We start from the raw sequence: 20,910 nt of genomic DNA, 5'->3' as shown, positions 1-20,910 counted from the left end.
TTTAATCATTTTACTTGAATTTTTACAATTTTCGAGAAAGTAGTATCCTCACTTTCTCATTTTGCTGCACGGTGTAAAATCATCTTCGAAAAAAAACGAACTCACAACTTTTAAGTTCACAAAGTAGAAGCCTCACACGTTTCAGAATGACAGCAAGTAAATAATTATATAATCTTTCTTTATGACGTTACATCAATTTAAATTATCGACAATTTTTCACTGTCACTGGTGCAGTTATACCTTTCGCTGTAGGTGGTTCTTCGCGAGACATCGTTAATTTTAATACAACAAAAGATAAAGAATATGGAACAAATGCGAGTTTTTACCGATAATTAAAACCGAGGATATTAACATTAATTGAACGATCTTGTTCAAGATTCAATTTTAAAATTTACACAAAATGTTCAAACTTGTACATTACTTAACACAAGGAGATATAGATGATGTCATTAGTTTTTAACGTAATAATGTAGGATTAAGAATAGCGAGCGCGTGTTTTTGAATTACCGACAATTAAAATTAAAAAGGACGTTAACATTAATTGAACTGTCTTGTCCAAGATTCAATCTTAACATTTGCACAAAATATTCAAAGCTTGTACATTATTAACACGACGAATGATGTCTTCATCAGACGTCGTTAGTTTTTAACGTACAGATTAACGTAAAGATTAAGAACGCGCGGTAATTAAAAACATTAACATTAATTGAACGACCCAGTTCCCCCCTGATAGATACAACATACGTACAATGACTTGTAGCAATAATTGTTTCCAAATACAGATTGTTTAAAAACTGTTCATTACCAAATTGATTACCAACGAGATACAAGGCAAATATTAGTTGCCTATCTCGTTCCGTTTCAATCTTCTAATTAACATTTACAAGCAAGCTCGCTCGTCCGGCGAGCGTTTATCTGGTGCAACGCTCGTTCAAAAATCACCCCCCCCCCCCTCTCTTGATGCCATTCTCACGTTTTACGATAAAAGTAATAATACGGAGTAATGGATCCAATTATTATCTCGACGCACGCTCCCCGAGATTACGGTTTTATCGGCGAACAACACCGCATTTTCAGGCCAATTATCCGCGCTCTTCATCCGCGCTCCTATCAAACTTTCAGCCCGAAAGTTTGCTCGCGAGTCGCGTTTAAGAGCCTCGTAAATTTCCCACCGCGGGTCTTATCGATGCCTGTACATTTTTCACGTGCATTACGTTCACCTTTCCTCCCCCGCCCCCTCCCCCCTTCGTGGTCCAAACAGTATAATAAAAGTCGACGCGGGATGGCTGTTACTTCTCATGAACGTCGTCGGTCCGCATTGAGTCCACACGAGACAGTTCTTCGGGCGCTTCGATCCCGAAACAACGCGCTATTTCATCGCACGCCCCTATGACCGAGAGTAATAAAGTTTCCAAAATTTCCCTGAAAACTATGATACAAAGATCCGTGTTAAGAATGCGACTCAAGGAACGAAGAATCGGTCGACTTTCAAACTTCAGACCTCGTGTCTTCATTCTGTTCGATTCTCGGTTGCAGCACGTCGACAATGTTGGAATTAATAGAAAAAAATGGATTATTTTACTCCACGTTGTTCGAAATGAATGTGAAATAAAGTTTATTAAAATGTTTGGAGATCAACAGAATAAAAACCTCGCTAAATCACGATATTCTCGCTGAGAAACTCACACTCTTCTGATGTCGATACTTTCTTCGTGAGTTTCCTCCTTCGTCTCTCGCACGCTCACACACAAACACAACCACACCTTAATATTTTAAGTCCTAGACTTGAACTTGGGTAAGACAAACAGTCCCAGGCCTAAGCTTTCGCTACAGCAATTGCAAACGACACTCAGCAAGCGAGGATTGTGTCACGAATGAAATGAAATATTCGATATTAACCTCGAGAGATCTCCGTAGAATCTCAACGAGACAATAATAGAATTTAGTTCCAAATTCCTGACTTTTATTGGAAAGCGTACCGATATTTATACAAACGTTCATCTCATTTCCTTAGGATGGAAAACTAATATGGACTGTAAAGTCTGATAGGGGGTTGGATCACAGGGGAGAAAGTTTCCTCATTCCACAATAATTTCCTACGGTTCATCGACGAATTGTCCCTCGTCTATCTATTTATTTTTTTTCTTTCTCGAGGATCCAACGAAATTCTCACCGCCACACTATGTTTCGCATGTAGCGATCGTTACGTTTCTCCCTTTGTTTAACACTCTCTTTCTCCCTTCTTTACTCCATCGTCCTTCGTGCCTCGCCAATTTTCTCATCCTCTCTTCGTTCGTCGTTTCCCTCTGTATCCTCTTTTCCCCGCCGCCACCGCCCTTTCATCTTCCCTTTCGGGCGCCGGCACGCACCTAATATCGAAACGAAGAAAAAGCCCACGTGTCCATTGTCGCGGTGCAAATTAACGTCCCGAGGAGAGACAATGGGCAGGCAGGACGATCCCAGCCACGAGAATCGCCAATGGGGCTTTCCCTTTGATCGTGACTTACGCGCCAGGTACGCTGAATCGATGCGTAACACGTGGAAACGCCGCGCCGAGGGTTGACTGCCCCGGAGGCAGGCTTCGTAAACGTTGCGCCGCCGCCGGCTCGGCGTTCGTCCGACGATTTCTACACACCGGGAGTTTCTGCTCGCCGGTAAATACTTCGATGGCGAACGGCCATTTCACGAGTTGTCGAAAAGACACGGTCCGGCTATTTGCCGACCGGAACTAACTCGTACGCGTCGGAACGAGAGATGAGATTTGACGAGCAGAACGAGCTCCGTCGTCGTCTATCGATTCAGAAGACGATGAAACAAGGAGGAAACATTTAATACGCGCCGAGGGCAGAATTTTACAACTGCAGTATCCAGCATTTCTCTGAAGATCGTACAGAAAGATTTAGATTTCATCTAAAGAGGAGAAAATATACTGCAAGTTTCTGAGCGAATTTTTCATAAATTAATTACGTTAACTTGAAGAAGTGATTTATAATCACGATATTCCTGTCACTCCGGTGGCTGCGCGAAGAAATTTATTTCATCGAGAAGGATACTTCTCGTTCAAATTTTGAGTTCGGGCAAATTTCACTTGAAATAAAGATGGAAAATGAAACAATTTGAAATGACAAATCGCTTTCGTTGATTTCTCGATTAATAAACTGAAATAGATTCTTCATTCTATTGCAAACGTTTTCTAATTTCTCTGAAACGCGATTTATATCTCAGTTGTAGCGTTAACACGTTCTATTTCTAGTTTTTGCTTCGCGTTATTCCGTGATGAGATGTTTGTCATAAATCTAAATTATACGTGTCTTCGGAATTGTGAATTCTAAGAGAAAAGGTGAGATTTAAAAACGTAACTCCTACGAAAGATCAAAGACCAGAGTGACAGGCGTCATGTTCTTCGTGGCAGACGAAACGTTTATTCGTATATCGTTGAAATATATACGAAAATGTGTATGAAATAGAAAATAGAGGTCGCGTAGTCTGTCTTTTATCAAGATACGAAGGTCACCTTCAGTTTTTTAAATAGAACGATACGTTTTCCGATCCACTGATCGATCCAGCTCGACGTTCTACAAAAAACTATTAACCCGTGTGTAGAGAAAAATTCCTAGCCTACATTTTATAAAATCTGTCATTGTCTTTCGTACCATAGATTTTACAGAATGAAAATCAACCATTTAATTATGGGTACGTTTTCAGAAATCGTGTCTATGGAACACCAAGAAATGGCAAAATCAACATAAACTTATTTGTAATTGATAAATATAAATTGATTTAATTTCAAATACATGCTTCGAATTACATATGCAGTTATGCGAAAATGTATGTAAAAATTTTTGCACAAATTTTGCATCTGTTAAATATCTGTTAAACTATTAGTTTTTCGCAATACATAAATACTTTTCTACTAAAGAAATATATGGTTGAATTGAAAAAAAGAGGAGTTTCATATCCCAAAGCAAAACAACAACGAAATGATTACAGCATTACGCAGGCCATTTAAGTGACATCAATTCCTATTTCCCTTTGTCTTAGAAAATCCGTTCGCAGTTCGACTTCGTTTAGCAATGATTTCAATTGATTGGAACAAACGAATGGAATGACCTACTTTACGATGAAAATTATAAATTTTATTAATTATAATTATAAGTTGATCACGGATGAAAATTTCAAATAAAATTAAAATACGCGCAAGCTTCTTCATTTTTTTTCAACCTTTTCCCGAAACTTACTCAAACTTGAACGGACTTGAAATTATCAAAGAGTTTCAAACAATTTTAATCAAACTATTGATTCTTCCAAAAAAAAAAAAAAAAAAAAAAAGAAAAACTAGTGTATAATTTAATTCAGCTTTGCAGCTGTAAATACATACTCTGTGTTTAACGAGTACAATTGTCATTGCGTTTGTTCCAGCGGCGCAATCCGTTTCGCAAAAGCAGCATCAAGAGATTAAATCGCGAACGTGGCCAACAATCGCTGCTTCATCTGCGAGTAATTCGCAGCCATAAACATTCTCCAATTACCCAACGCGACTCGTCGAGCGGGAACAAGCGAAGAACTGTTCTCCGCGTTAATGAACCGAGCAATTAAATCGAACGCTGGACGATTACGAGTTCTCGCTGGCGCGCACGTAACGCACCGGTTGAACTTTGCGGGCCCCGAAGGTCGAGATAATTTTCAGTGCAGCCTTTTCGCTGGCCGGCGAAATCGATAACAATAACGACCGGCCGGTCAATTTGAATAATTACGCGCGCACGAACGTGAGCAATTGAACCCGCTTTCAGGTTTGCGACGCGCCAACCCGGAGGAAAAGCGATGTTTTCGCTTTACAGCTTCTTTCACCGAGCCCTCGGGCGTCGATTAATTGACCCGCAACTTTTACACACACGTGTGAACGAGTCACGCGACTTCGGGTCGCCACCTTTCGAACACCTCGTCCAAGTTTCCTCTTACAAAAAAAGCGTAATCCCTTCTTCTTTTTCTGCCTTTTTTCCCCTCCTGCAGAAATTAACCGCGGAAGTTAATAAACGTTCGCAGCTCGTCACTTGCAACGATGGGCTTCAAAGACGTTTAGAAAGGACCTTGCGCAGCTTTTTTTGCGAAGACTGAAGAGGATGGGCGTTCAAACAGAGGAAAATTGATTTCTGACTACCGTCGGACGAAGCGTCGTATCTCTTCAGCTTTCGAACACGTAGTTCGATTTTATCGTTCGTGAAACAGCACGGGGATTTTTGTTTTTGGTATGCACAATACTCTCGTTGATTAATAGGTTAACGCTACGTTCGATATTTATTGTAAATACAGTGTGAACAGCAAGTCTCTCGACTGTAAGAATTATGGACGTTCGTGCCTTGAAGTAACAAATACTGTTTCAGATAATTAAAATAATTTCAAATAGAAAGTAAGACTTCGAGAAATAAAATGTTGAATAATTTATTTTGATAATTTAAAACGTAAAACGAAATAATTCGACTTTAAATACAATAATTTACGACAAAAGTAGACCGAGGTAACATTAAAGGAGCAAAAGAAAGAATAATAATATTGGCAAAATTATTTCACTCGTTTTTTGTAAGTGTGACTGTCTGCACGTAACAAAGTGCATCGTTCAAAATTGACGTCACTCAGTCTGTAATTTTAAATAGTTCGCGATATTTTGAATTCGAAAATTAGTATTATCCTAGATATTTCAGCAATTCTAATTCTGTTACTATCATTGTCAGCATATTGCGTTATTTTATGAATGAAGAAGAATCATTTACTCTGCTTTGCGAAAATGAAGAAGATTGAATTGCTATTTTTTTTTTTTTTTTAATATAATTACATCCATCTTGCACCAAACTTTAAATTAGAGCCCAGACCCTTTTTTTTAAGAAATTAAAAAAAAAATCTATTTGTGCCACCAAGAAAATATAGTACACACTAACATTTGTAGAAATAACATTTGATCGTTGCGAATGAGGAAAAAAAGTAACTAAATTAAAAAATGAAAAACACGTTCCGAATAAAAGTTCCGCTGTTTCGCAGCATCCTGCAAATAAAACTGAAAATAAAAATTTCAAATACCATTTGAAAAAACTTTTCCCGAACAAATAAAAACATATTCGATTCTCAAAAGTACGCGTATTCGTGATATCAAATGAAACATATCGTTCGCTACTCGCCATTTGAAATGATATTTTACCCAGCTCTGTGTTTACGGCAACTGCCTAAAAAAAAAAAAAAAAAGAAAAAAAATGAAAACATCTCGCAATGTTCCTTTAACCGCGCATTGTAGATCGAACAAAGTAGTGGCGGAATTGTCTGAAAACTCGGATCTATCTGAAAATGATAATGGCAACGGGGGCCTGGATACGATGTTTCCTGTACGTACATCGTTTCCACGCACGGTGAAAATTGGCCTGATTAGTCGGTGCCGATCTCGAACGAAGGGAAGAAACGAGACGGCGATAGATGGAATGAGGGCGGCACGGAATCACGAAAATCAATCGTCCTACACGCGCGATATTACGTGAGATATTTGGTAACGAGCGCGGAGATCTCTCGAGCGATTTCGACGGCTTTGTGTAACGAGATTCAGTGAACATCAGTAATTCGGTTATCAGAGGGGGCACGCAAAGGAATTTCCAAAACGATGAACATCTACATCGCGCGCGAATTGTCTGAATAATACCGGCGGACCGGTGTTTCGTTTCTCTCTCTCTCTCTCTCTCTCTCTCTCTCTCTCTCTCTCTCTCTCTCTCTCTTTCGGGGAAATTCGCGCGTGTGAAGGCCGCAGCCACCAACCGTGTTGCTCTAATAATGCGATAATAAGATGACTGCGGACGTTTCTACACATCGGCGATATCCACGTTGTGGGAACGACACGGTGCACCGTTCATGTTCGTTGCTCCCTGCGACAGAACATCCGGGGGACGTTTTATATCTCGTGGAACGTGGATACGATGCGTTTCGCGTCGCTTGGAAATATCTGTTATACGTCGTGCAAGGAGAAGGATTGGCCAGATGGATAACCCGAGAACGAATTGCGGGGCAACTCGATCGCGACACGTTTCACAGATAATCGCTGATCGAGGAATTTGTCTATTGTTGTTCTTCAAGAGAACATTCTCTGTCCGTGTACAGAGTATGTTTAAGAAAAAAAATTTGTTCCTTTGATTTTTCTTTGCACGCGCAAAGTATTTACAGTTTTTCCGAACAAATGTAAGAATTGGAGTGTAGATGCGATTATCGACATGATATCGACGAAAGCTGAATTGGCGCGAAATTTTATTATTCTGATGACACGTGACATACGAAATACCAGCTATCATTGCTGCAACGATCAAGAAAGGGAAACTGGTCGATAAGAAACGAAATTTTGTAAAAATTATTATTATAGTGATCAAGAACAACGAGGAGAACAATGTTTAAAAAAATTGGTACCAAACTTCAAAACCGTGTAGTATTCATCGAAACAGCAAAGTAAAAAAGTCGTAATAAACATAGATTCAGAAACCATTAGTTTCGAACTTCGATAAAGAATAATAATAAAATTTATAAAAGTTTTCTTATCTTCTTGCCCCTTAATATAACTGTGAGATGTGTTTAAACCAATATCAATATTATTAATGGATTAATCGATTTATCGATTTATTTGTAGTCGAAAATATTGATATTAAATCCATTAATAATATATATCAGCTTTATAATTTTATATAATAACAATTTAAAGGTTAACTACGTCTATGAAAATATAAATTGGTTTATCGATAAACAGGACTATTTATTTCAAAAGTGGTGCGTCCATTTTCAGTCGTTTCGAGACATCGAAGTGTATGCATCGATTATACAATTTTATTGAACAACGAAACACGAATTTTGTTAACGATTTATATCGCACATTGTAGACGAAAAGTTCATGTGTGCTTTTTCTAATTTCCCCAGAAAATGGAGCTGCACGCCACTTTTGGAAAAAATAAACGGTCCAAACGCGGGATATTATTCTTTCGGATCCGGCCCGATCGACGAAGAGTTCGGCATTCCGCGTGCGAAGATCCCAGGGCAAACATCGAGCAGAGTGGCCTCTAATCGATGGATTTGCTGCGCGATTAACAGAAAGACGGCTCAGCGAGCGATTCAAGCTCGAAATTCCGGGGACAGATTAGGATTTGTTTGTCGTTCGGATGAACAACGAGCGTGAAAAGGGTTGTGCAACCCTCGCGTGACACACGATCCATCCACGGGATGAGTCGCCGGATGACGAACACGTAAACGACGCGACTTTCTCACTTGCGATACACATCGCCTGATGACAACGCGCTTCTGAATGAATAATCGTCGTCCATTATACGCGAAACATTAGGTGGAAACGATCGAAGAATACGAGGGATATTCAACAGGCTCTTTGTGTTGAGATCATGTGTTTGTTTCGAGATCAACAAACTGATCGGCAAAAGATCGGATTATTATAGATAGATAAATAATTAGGAGTGAAATGATGTTTTATGACGAAGTTATAATTGAATTCGATTAATCAATCCTTTTCTTTCCTTTCAAATATTATAAATGTGGCGTGCATAAATGGTGAGTATTACGAGACACATAAAGTTATTATTGACATTGTTATTTGTTTATTTATTTATTTTTGTAGAGTGATCGTTAATAATCGTTAATAATTTCTATGCATCGTCGGACTTTCTGTTGCTTGTTACTTAAAATTTTTCGAAGAACATTTCAAATAAATGCTCCATCATTAATCACCGTTGAATTCTGATATTTCTGAAACACGAATCTCTCGAAGCTAACAATATTTGTCTGCGAGATTCTCACCGAGATAATATCCTCGATAGATTGTCCCGTTTATTCAAACATATTCCTTTTTATTCCTTCGATCAAGGCACTGGCCTGTTAGGAAACCGTGTCGATGTTATCTAAAGTTGTACAATATTTCTTTTTCCATCGTTCTCATTTCAAAACGACACACGGTGGCCAAAAGTCACGTCGCTGGTAGACTTGCAATCTTTTTTTACAGTTTCCCCGAAATTCTCGAGAATCCCGAAATATTTGAGAGTCTCGAAATAGTTCCAGGAAATCTGACATATCTTGGGAATTCCAAAATTTCCGAAACTCCCGAAATTTTCGAGTTACGAGAGATACTTCCGGAGCGGAATTTTCAATAGTTTATGCGAACGATTCTTTTCGCAAGTATTTCGTAAGTATCCGCAAGAATTTCTTGGGGTTTCTCTAGTTTGAAGCTCGTGCATTCTTGTTTGCAAAATTACGCTCGGCAATCACCAGGAACTATGAGAAAAAACTTCCCCCAAGCGTTCAATCCTATATAAATATTTCGTTTCATAGAAAAACTCTTCGTTCTGCGAATATTCGTTAAAGATCCTCCCCTGTGCAATAGTGATTGCAATGTAATAATCAAGAAGCGTATAAAAAATAAAATAAAATTTCGTGAAGAAGCATAAAAAGAAAAAATAAAGAAATCAATTCCCAGCCAGATCGGCCGAATCCAGCGGCTGCGCTTTGAAATTTCACGACGCAGATACAATTTATCAGGACGTGCGGCAATACGGGGGCTCGTTAATGCACTACATCCATGTTATTCCTTCAACAAGCTAAACGATCATCCGTGAGATATCGCGGCGAATATTGGCGATACACGCTAAGTATAGCCATTACTTGCCAGCCGGGGAACATAGTAATACTTGGCCCGACCTTACGTCTCGATGCTTCGCCTTGTGCTTAATCTCCGCTGTTTATGGCAGCGTCTCGTAAATGGCCAGTTCCCGTGGCGGGGAAACGTGCAATAAATAGCCGTGTAATCTCGAACCCTTAAAAAAGTAATATCCCGTCCCGAGATGGGGGGGGGGGGAAGGGGTGGAATAAGGGGGAAGCAGGACAAGGAGGAGGAGATATCGAGAACCGTTAACGTTCCGTTTTGTCGATTCCGTGCTTCGAAACTCGAGAAAGGGGCAAAGAGAACGCGCGCCATCGACCACATATTTCCGACGACGCGAGCTGAGAAAACCGCCGCGGGAAAACTTCCATCGGGGCCGGTCCTCCGTTAGTCGAACACCCAAGATCCCATAACTTCATCCGCGCGACAAGGTAAACGCAATTCGTAGGTGTACAGCGTCGCGAAGTTCGAGCAATTTTCACGTGCCCCGACATTTTTTTGCCAGCGACGACTTAGCACGAAGCACTAAATCTTTTGGAAGAGGGGGCAGGGAGGTGGAGACGCAACCTTTGGCTACCGGTGACTTCCAGAGGCGGCAAATCGGCACGATTCTTCCTTTTTACACATGTGTGCATATGCGTATATACGTATATATGTATTCTTTTACATCGAAGGGCATATCTTGCATACAATTTGGCTAATGTTCTTTTAAAATGTCTTTATACATATATTGCTTTATAATCCCTTCAATTTTGTGCAATGGGTCAACACCATCTGCCGTCATACACAACATACGTATGCATATGCGTATATACGTATATATGCATACATATGGTGTATGACGGCAGATGGTGTTGGTCCATTGCACAAAATTGAAGGGATTATGAATCAATATATGTATAAAGACATTTGCCAAATTCTATGCAAGATATATCCTTCGCTGTAGAAGAAATCGTTTTTCAACATACAGCGAAAAGTGTAACTAATTAGCTGACTACTCAAGCATTTTCGATCTTAGATTGGCCTGCACGAAGCTCTGACCTAAACCCCATCGAAAATCTATGGGGGATATTGAAAAAGAAATTCTAGACGCATACAAGTCTCCTTCTAGCTCAGTAGTGGAACTACATGCTCGTGTTATAGAACAGTGGAATCAAATGCCATCTGATTTCTGCTCAAGACTGTTTGAAAGTGTGCCAAGACGTATTAGAGCTATTATCTAAGCAAATAGCTTGTGGACAAAATATTAAGGTAAGATAATGCTTGTAAATCTGACTATGAAAAAATTCTGGTGCGAAACTGATTCTATGTTTTTTAATTTTTTCAGCCAGGAAGAAACCTAATCTTAAAAAAGTTAAAAAAATAGCTTCAGTTTCTTACAACTATAAAGAGTCAAATAGTCAAGTTTATTTTCATGTTTTTATATTTTATTTAACAATAAAAAATATTTTTCTTAAAAATTTCAAATCTGACTTATAACATTATTGAAATTTAGGTATAATTGTTGACATTGTTTTTTATTCTTTAAGTCTTATTAAAAAATATGTAGATACATTCCTTGAAACATTCTTCATGAACATACATTTCTTGAAACTTTCTATGGTCTGACATGAAGAAAAGAAAGAAATACTTCGAAAACCAAGATTGAAAAGGAATAGATAATTATAATATTTTAATAACCACTCGATCAGTACTAGTGGAAGCATCTTCAAATGTAAAACAGATCCCATGAAAACTTCTCTCACAACAAGCATTACCTCGAAACAGTTGTTTGATCAATGAAAATATCAACAGGCTTCAGCATCCTATCTTCTATGTTGTCTCGAAAATCCAGTCGTTCATTTTTCACCGTATGAAGTATAGAAACAAAATAAACGCGGCGATTTTCAACGTCCAGTAAGATTATAGAAGCTAATCTAACAGAATTGGACACTGTACGCGAACGTAGCTCAGAAGAGAAGACGACTTTCAAGACGACTACAGTCAATTTGTTTATAAATGGTTAAACAGTCAATTCAACTATTAATTGAAACTATTCAACCAACAAGGAAATTGTTAATTCGTTTCGAAGAGAATTACTGGCAAACATCTGTAATAATTCTCATCTTTTCACCGCACACGGCGGATTTCACTGAAGAAATAAGCTGAATACGAATAACTGAAGAGCAAAACCCAATCGCGCGACTTTCGTCTTGCTTCCGGTTAAAAGCCAGACAGAACCGATGCACGGTTTAATACGACGCCGTGAGCCGAGTCAAAGCGGAAAGTTGCCTTTGGGCGGACGCGCGCGCGTCCAACTGCGTCCAACGTTGCCGTTACGATGAATATGTAACGCGCGGCGGAACTTCCGGCGGATCGTTCCACGCCGATTAAAGTGGAGAACGCTGATCGATTCGCGGCATCTTAATTAACCCGATCGGGCCGGGGGTCAAAGTGTCTCTGGCTGCTTCTTTTGAAGCGGCGTTCACGGCGAGACTAACTCATCCTCCGCCACCAGGAGGCAGGTTGTTGAACTTTTGGCAAAACAAGACGAACGAAGAGCGAACAACAAATAACAATGTGATTCACGATTCTTGTTTCCCAAGCTATTCGGGATACTCGACTTCGTTTACTACGAAATTTTAAAACGATCTACGACGTGATCCTTGAATTTAACTGATTAAATCTCGTTACGTTTCCGTTACGATCCTCAGTGATCATTCAACAACGCGTTCGAAATTACACAGTTACAACTGGACTGCGAATTTTTCTGCATAATTTATAATTTTAATATGACAAAATACTAGGACCTTACATAAACGTATAAAAATGACTGTATCTTGGATAGTTCGTATGGAAGGCTCAGTGTAAGTGACTCGTATCATACGAACATAACTACAACGTTACAATATTATATTGCAATTATGTATTACAAGGACAATATTATATTATATTACAATGACAAAACTCTGACTTTCGACAACTAAAGATTTCAACAATATTTGCGTAGCAGGAATTATTTTTCACAATTCACTGATATCGTGTGTTTGAAAATTTCCCTCAAGTGCGTAGAAATCGGCAGCCCGGTCATTAAAAACGAAGCATTAACAATTACATCCGGCCGGATCGCACGACGAAGCTATTCGATTCTAATCATCTTACAGATAGGTTAACGCGAGTCTCGAGTAACTTGACAGTTTTCTCGGTCAGTAACGCGGAGCTTGTGTATCAAAGCGCGAAAAGTTTGCGCCGCGTTCCGAACGAGTGGCAAAGTTTCGAGAGAGGCGGACGGTTGCGTTTCCGGATTGTCGCGATCCCATTACGCTACTGAGAGTAGGAGGAAAGAGCCTCCAGCTTTATGCAAAAGCCGAGCTGTAAAGGGTGGTCTTTTCTTTCGGCAAGTAATTTCAGATAACGACGTTAGCTCTCGCGTCTCGCCAAGCAAATGAAGTCTTACGCCGAGGACGACGAGATTATCGAACGAAACTGCTGGAATATCAAGTAAGAAGCAACAATCAAGCTCATCCCCTAGAAGATCTTTCGCAGAAATATCCCTGTCCTTCGGCAGGAAACGCTGCTTCCTGAGCAATCTTCCTTCCCTTTGATCCGTCCCTGTCAAAATATTCCACGAGGCGAGGGAAAGTTCAAGACGAACTTCTCTTGCAAAAATACATTGATGACAATTTTGAAAAAAATAACACCATAACTACCAACATGGTCAAAATGACCAACACGTGATTTTTGTTAGATATTTTGCAGACGTAAAACGGTGTATGTTTAGAGATTTAGATCATTTTTTCGTAAAATGTATAAATAACAGCTGCTCGTGTGCTTCGTTGTATTGTAAAGTTTTCTATTCTTTTTTTCTTTTTTTTTTTTTTTTACGCCGGTTCTAGTGTTAAAAGGTCTGTTCTTGAATTTAATTGTCACGACCGCGGATTTTCATCCAAATATATGTGTTATCGAGAATATGATAGAAAAAAAGAGAATCATCTTACGTATCAAAACATTATAATACATTACGCACGTTGAAATTTCCTATAAATGCACAAAAGTTCGCAGAAACTGGAATTCTGCAGAAAGTCTAGTCGCCAGAAATTGAAATTCTTGGTTCGGTTGCCGTTCAAAGTTCAAAGTTCAAGGATTTACGCGAATTGTACGAGGATTTATACGAAATTTACAATCAGAAAGCGAATTTATACGAGAACCTGGCCGACGCCGATAATTTCGTTCATCGCTGTATATTTCGAGCGCTGGATGGATACTGACTTTCGGTGGATTATCGATTTTATCGCGCTAAAAGTTTAATGATCGAGCTGCTCGCCTCGCGCGGGATAGAGAGTACGACGAGTCTTGAAAGTATTTGTATTGAGAAGCTATTCGAGCGGAGGAGAAAGATAAACCTATAGCATTAAGGACATAGACCGTAGGCCATTACGTTCGAAACAGGCAGGCAGCGTGAGCATGAAACATGAGTTTCTATCCCCAATGCGCGATACAACATGTGCATCGAGTTATTTCGCTGCACGAAATTTCAATATTCACGAGTTTATGGTATATAGCCGAGGAACGCTGGAAGTAGTTCGAGTCAATCATCTCGGCGAAAAACACCAACATCTGTTCTCACGTTTGTGAAAGATGTTCGACGCGGATTCCATCATACTAAATAGACTAAATTTTCAATTATCATTACAAGGGTGGCAGTTAAACAACGGAGACCATTTTATTACACCTTCCCGTTCCGTTCGTTGTTAAAAATCTCTCGCTGTTAAAAAGTTCAGTTCAAATATTATCCCGTATTAATTGGAGAAACGGAATGAATACAAAAGAGGGTGATTAATTTTAAGGCCCGTGTTAATTAAATTTTTGTTCTACTCCCAATGAATACTATACGAATTACAACTATGAATCTCCTAATGAATACTATACGAAACTGCAACGCGACTTTTTTCCTTACATCTTCAAAAATTTATTTTTATTACATCGTCAAAACATTAATCAACTACGTTTATCCAGACATTTGGTAAATCAATGACAGCATGATTGTTGCTTTCCTGTTAGAAAACATCTGTTCACAGAGATGCACTTGTTCAGTTGCAAAGTCGGAGACGGACCGAACTTGAGACTTTCGGAAGTCAAATTTATCAACGCCATTCTCAATTATTATTTCAATTTCGTCGTATAAACTGCACTAATTAACTAACATTGAATCGTCGAGGAACAACTTTCCTCGTTTCCACAAATTCGCTCGTCGCAAGAAAACAACAAACCTAATCCAAGAGTATTTTCTGTGTGTCTCAATTGATAGAGTCGACCAATTCGATTTCTCGAAGGGCCGCCTTAGAAACACGACCGAAAGCGATTAGTAAACATCGGCTGGTCGAACGCGTCGTAATTCCACGAACGACAACGACAACAGACTTTCGTTGAACAACAAGAAAGAGAAACTGTACTCACTGTCCTTCACGCAAAATGCGCCGATAATCCAGAGTGGGAAGAGCGGCACGATGAACACGTTCCAGTATCTCGCATTCGTGTTGCACCGTAGACTCCTCCCGACGTGCAGCCTAAGGTAAATCATGATCGTGTTCCACGTGAACTATCCGCGGCTCGATCATAGCAACTGATTGTCAAGCAGCATCATCCACCAATTTCACCAACACCGTGCGTGGAATACGGTTTTCCGCCGGGGCAGCAGAGATCCTTCGCGGCACCCTTGGCTCGCCTTCACGGCAACTGCATTCCCGTATCCTGCGTGTCTCTCGCACACTGCTCATGCCACATCATCCTTAACGTAGCTCGATAAGTCGATCATCGAGTTATCCGCACTACCGACCGATAGATCGCAATCGAAACGCGGAAAACGCGACGACGTTAATACCGACCGAGAGAGCACACTTCAAACGAAGGGGGAGGGAAAAGAAAGAAAAAAAAAAAAGCGAACAGAAATCACTGCCCCGTAACTACGACGGATGTGAAACAGACTGAGAGGTAGAGGTTTTCGTGACGAGCCACGCAATCGGCGGCGAACACGCGCGATCACTGTCGAGACGAAAGCAACATCACTCACTCACGGTGTTACGGTCGCACGCGATTGTCCGGCACTTGTCTCTCTCTCTCTCTCTCTCTCTCTTCCCTCCTTGCACTGCTTCCTCTCCTCTCTGTAAATTCTCCCTTACGCTTGACTCACGAATTTCAAACTTTGACTCACGATGACAAACGCCTCGCGTCTACGTGCGTGCGTGCGTGCGTGCGTACGAAGGGCACGAGGAAAATACACGTTCGATCGGGAAACGATTTCGACCGTGGACCGGGAACGACGTAATGCGCGCCACTCGCACTCGGCGAGATTTCGCTGTTCCACACTGTATCAGCAGCACCACCGGGCCGTGCGGTGCACACCGCTACGCTAAGCTGCCACGGCCGACGTTAGCGTCGCCACTGTCGCTCTGCCTGCCACCACTACTCCAGCTATCCCCTCCACTGCCGGTTCGCGCCCCCACCACCGAGTCGACTAGCTCGCGCTGTGACACTGTCGCTAGTACCACCACCCCCTAGCAGGGATGCCAGCTCTCTCTCTGTGCCGACGCCGACGTCGTGGATCGTCGTCGCCGTCGCCGCCGTCGTCGTCGTCGTTGTCCTCCTCTTCGACGTCGTTGCCAGAGTCGCGGCTCTACGTCGATCGAAAAGAGCCTCCGCTAGTTGTACGCGCCCGCGCACATGCTTTACCTCGCATGCGTATCGAACGCACCGTTTCTCCCTCTCTCTCGGTCGCGCGCCACCGTCCATGGGTCCGTCTCGTTTTTCGCCCTTTCGTCCCGTAGCTCGCTGCTCTCGTCTCCGCTCGCGCGCAGTGTCGCGCGTCAAGACTGTCCGCGAAGGTCCGCTGCAGAAAGAACTCGGTCCCCCCCTGCGAAACAGGAGAATTTATCTCGTCCGTGTCGCATCGCGGCGCGATTTGAACGTTAGTTAGGCGGGACGCCGATCGTAGAGGAAATCGGACTTCAAATCGCGCGCTCCCTTCTCGTTGTCAATTTCTTGTCCTTTTTTTTCTTTCTTTCTAAACTGTGCGACGATCGTATGGTGTCTAACGAACGACATAGAGCCGATAGAGTGAATGAACTGTTCTTTGCATAGTGGGTTCTTTTCAAAACAGAAGCACATTAATGTTAATTATCATCTTCGAACGATCGAATAATGCTATATACGTATGTTTGTAAAGAAATAAAAAGAGTAGCTCGTTACACGAGAGAGAAATACTATTGATTTTCCACGATTTGGGTTATTGTTCTACAACGTATACATATATATAGATACTATTAATTTCAATAATACGCGCATTTGTGGGTTGTAACAGTAATGGACTCGATAATGCAGCTAATCGCGTGGATTGCTTCTTTCGCTTCCTCCCTTTTGTCGTGTTTCTTTGATCAATATCCTCGTCCGCTATCCCCGTTGCATCCGTTGCATCCTTTCTCTCCGTCCCAATTCTTTTCGCCATTCTCTCCGAGCATTCGTTTTCCTACCCGTTCCCTTCTTCTTTTCGTTCGACTAAATTTGCTCGAGGTCGTCTCCCCGACGGCACAAGTTTCTGCAACAAGGCTGCTGGGAAGCGCACTCGTAAGAATGTGAGCCGGGAAACGTGGGTCGACGTGACGGCAAAGGAGATCGGAGAATTGAAGACGGAATTCCTATTAATTCCAAAATAAAGCGACATTTTCCTCCGTGACGTTCCAACAGAAGTGCGAATCGAACTGGTCAATTATACCTGACAATCGAATGCAAATTCCTTCGTGCTTTTTTTCCAGCGTCTTCGTTTCGTCCTCCTTTCTTCCTCTTCGTCTTTTCTTTCCTCCCCTAGTAGATCTTCTTTTTCAACAACTACGAACGTCCCCGTTCCATCTCGTCGTCCAGGCGTGCTTGTTTCCGTACCACTATACATACTTTCCTCTTTCTTTCTTTTTCTCTTTTTTCTTTTCGCTCTCGCTGTCTTATCCTGCACGGCCCGCCAAGCCAGCTGTCGCTCCTCCTTTCCCTTTATCGCGGAGCGGAGAAGCAGCCCGGCGTTGCTTTGCAAAAATTTCCAGAGAGAGAGAGAGAGAGAGAGAGAGAGAGAGAGAGAGAGAGAAACGCGAGAGAAGATATTGAAGAATCATGAATGGAAATGACAAAGGTCCGCATTTATATTAATGCCAGGTAGAGCGGCGATGTCCGACCATCTCCCATCTGACTTTGCCCCCGCGGCCGCTTTTCTGCTCCAGCGTTGAATAGAAACACAGTCGAGAGTGTTTAATTACAGGGAGAAACAAAATCACCTGTTTTTCCCTGTGATCTCGGCGCGGCTCCTTCCGTAATCGGTCACGGGCTCTTTCCTTTCAGGCCTGATTCTCCGGTGGCCTCTTTGCTACGTTAATCGTATTTTTGCCCCCGTGCTTCCAACTTTCTTTCCTCTTTTCTCCATCTCACTCACTCTCTCTCTCTCTCTCTCTGTCTCTCTTATTTCTCCTTCCTTCTTCCTTTTTTTCTTTCTTACAAATTAGTTTGCTTAATCCATCCGCGACGCTTCGTTTTTCCGTGGATCATGCTTTAAACTTTTGCTCCTGGAAACTCTGTCTATCTCTCTCTTTCTCTCTCTCTCTCTCTCTTTTCCACGTTCGTCGTCGCGAGACTTATCAAAAGAGAAAACAGGGAGGGCGCGCGGGTGAGCGCGTATCGGCAGGGGGAAGAAACGGAAGCGACGAGAGAAAAATTACCGATACAGGGGAAATAGGATTTGACGAAGCGCCAGGGATGCGCCTCGGGATCTCCCCGGGTTGAAAAACATCATAAACAAACGCGTTTAATTATAGAAGGACCTCGTTTCGGCGAGCTCATCCCCTGCGTTTCTCCTTTACCCATCGTACGCTCGTCGTTATTCACGTTGGTTTTCGTGTTTGATGTACTCATTCTGATTTCGCGGTCACTTTGCCCTCTTTTCCTGCGTTTCCTCCCCCTTTCTCCCTCGCTGTCTCCTCTATTATTTTTCACCATGGAAACGAGCTTTTCGGCAAATTATTCGAAACAGCAGCGAGAAAGAACCTTCGAAATTTCATCGTACCCCTTCAATCATGTCGCTTTTGCACTTCCCGGTCACGTTTCACGTGGCTACTTTTCCCGTTCTTCTTCCACCATTTTCATCACTTTCGTCTGGTTTCGTCACCCTTGAGTTCTTTTTCTTTTTTTTTTTTTTTTCACAACACAAACAAAAGTAAACGCTGTGTAAAAAATAAATTTTTTTCATTTCTTCCATTATTCACATCATTCAATCTCCCTTTGTCCCACCAATGACGAACAAAACGGTGATTTATACGTTTTCAATAATGTATTGGTACATTTGATTGCTTGGCGGATTTGGTTGCTTAATGAGTTAATTACGCTTGCTGCTTTATTTACCCCCGCGTATTTTATCTCTCTCCCCATATTACTGCTATTTTCATTTGACTTATTGAGCTTGGAATTATTAATACACAGGGTGTTCGCGTTATTTTTGTCCAGCGTCTTTCTCGGAGAAGGCAAAAATGGCAGAGGACAAAGTTTACCGTAACCAATACAGCAGTTTATTAACAACTGTTGATGTTTGCAATGATTTTTCACAAAATTGAAGCGATCTTTAATTTTCTATACAGAATGCTACTTTCTTTTCTGTCATATGAAGGCGGCTGTCAAGACAAATTCAATCATATGGTAAATGTCTTTTAGAGTTGCGAAAGCTCAGTAATGAGTCGAGCACGAGCTGAAGCATACAAACATTAATTAACTTTAGTAGTAAATGATAAACTCTATTGTTGAATTTGATTGAATTTGATGTCTATCTCTAATGGCGTTCATTTGTTCATGCAATGCCAATACAATAGATGTTAACTGCATCTGATTTACTATAACAGTTATATGAAATTCAATATCTATAGCGTTAAAGTATTTTAGTTGAGATAATTCTCACGAAACGCAAAGTTTCTGTTCTATTGTTCTCGCGAAACGTCGTCGCTTTTCGCCATTTTCCCTTCGCTCTCGAAATTTTCCACGTTCAATCGGGCAATCGCGCGCCGGCACGTGTTTCTTGACTACGTCTTGCAAAGAAACGCTGCGAATGCGAGCCGATGTAACGCAGCTTTCAGAGGAGATGAACGTATATGTATATGTACGTGGATCGGAAAGTCATCGGTGAAAATGAGGCCTCCTGTGCGCCTCTGTAATCATAATCCCGATGACGATACGAGTTCAGATGTACGACTTGGTGAATGAGTTAATGAGGACGTTGCATCGAAGGATGAATGCGCCCAACTCCATTTCCATCTCTGTTTTCCCTACCTCTGACGCTCGCGGCCCGGGCTTTCGAGGAATTTGCCTCATCAGATATTACTGCACACGTCTATTTACGCGAGCTGCGCCCGCCGGCTTTGCAAATCGATTTAAAATTAGTCGTTCGCAGCGACTGCGCTGCGCGACACGTGACACGTCGATAGTTTACCTGAGATAATAGCAAATAGGGCAAAATCCAGGACAGTTCGACCAATGTTAATATTTCAAAAGTTGATGCATGACGTGGCTCTGTGTCTCGTTGAAATCGTTTCGTTCTAGACTGACTCTCGCGATTGACAAAGCTGACAATTTTTGTTCAATGTCGATAGCGTAGCTTGACAATGTTTTAATTAGATTGCAGTACGGAAACTTATGAAAAAATATTCAACAACGATAACGTTAAATCAGTGAGTGAAACTCGTTTTCAACTTTAATAAAATAAATTGAAACTTACTCAACAACTTGAATCGATGAACGTTTAAACAGCTGCGACTCAGTAACGATATAATATGATATACCAATTTCGTGATTCTCAATTCGACTTCAAAGTCGGAAAATTATCTCTGTATCACTGAAAATTAAAAGTATACTTCGGTCACTGTATAATTCAACGCTCAGAGAGATTAGAAACAAGGACAAGGTTTTCGATAAATCGCGTAATAGAATCCGCGAGTGAACGTCAAGGGGTGGTATGAAAACTTTCGCGACATTGTACAGCGGCGAACGTTTAAAAGAGAATCCCGTTGTGTTAAGCCCCGCGAGACCCAATGAATGTTTATTTCGAACGAAAAGTTGGAGAGTGTTCGCCCGACTGCGTTCGTTTCCTTCGAAACACCGGCGTGCAACGCCAGAAAAAGGATTTCCTTTAATTTCGACTATGGCCACATTTGCATCGCGATTTCCTCGGAACTACAAGGCGG

At 41.3% G+C, this 20,910-nt stretch overlaps 1 protein-coding gene across 1 annotated transcript in view; it reads right to left on the bottom strand.

Annotated features, from left to right (window-relative positions):
* Window positions 1-16,142, bottom strand: part of LOC122531858 (neural cell adhesion molecule 1-like) — a 407,829-nt gene extending 391,687 nt beyond the window's left edge. Inside the window, exon 1 of the mRNA XM_043660123.1 lies at window positions 15,110-16,142. Within this exon, the coding sequence (XP_043516058.1) occupies window positions 15,110-15,233 (124 nt within the window). The 5' untranslated portion in view covers window positions 15,234-16,142. The remainder of the gene's footprint in view (window positions 1-15,109) is intronic.
* Between the last annotated feature and the right edge of the window lie 4,768 nt (window positions 16,143-20,910).

The sequence above is a fragment of the Frieseomelitta varia genome, unplaced genomic scaffold (assembly GCF_011392965.1).
Source record: "Frieseomelitta varia isolate USP_RPSP 00005682 unplaced genomic scaffold, Fvar_1.2 scaffold_418, whole genome shotgun sequence".
In the NCBI taxonomy this organism is placed as follows: Eukaryota; Metazoa; Arthropoda; class Insecta; order Hymenoptera; family Apidae; genus Frieseomelitta; species Frieseomelitta varia.
The sequence above is the reverse complement of the archived record's forward strand: the minus strand, read 5'-3'. Positions and strand labels throughout refer to the sequence as shown.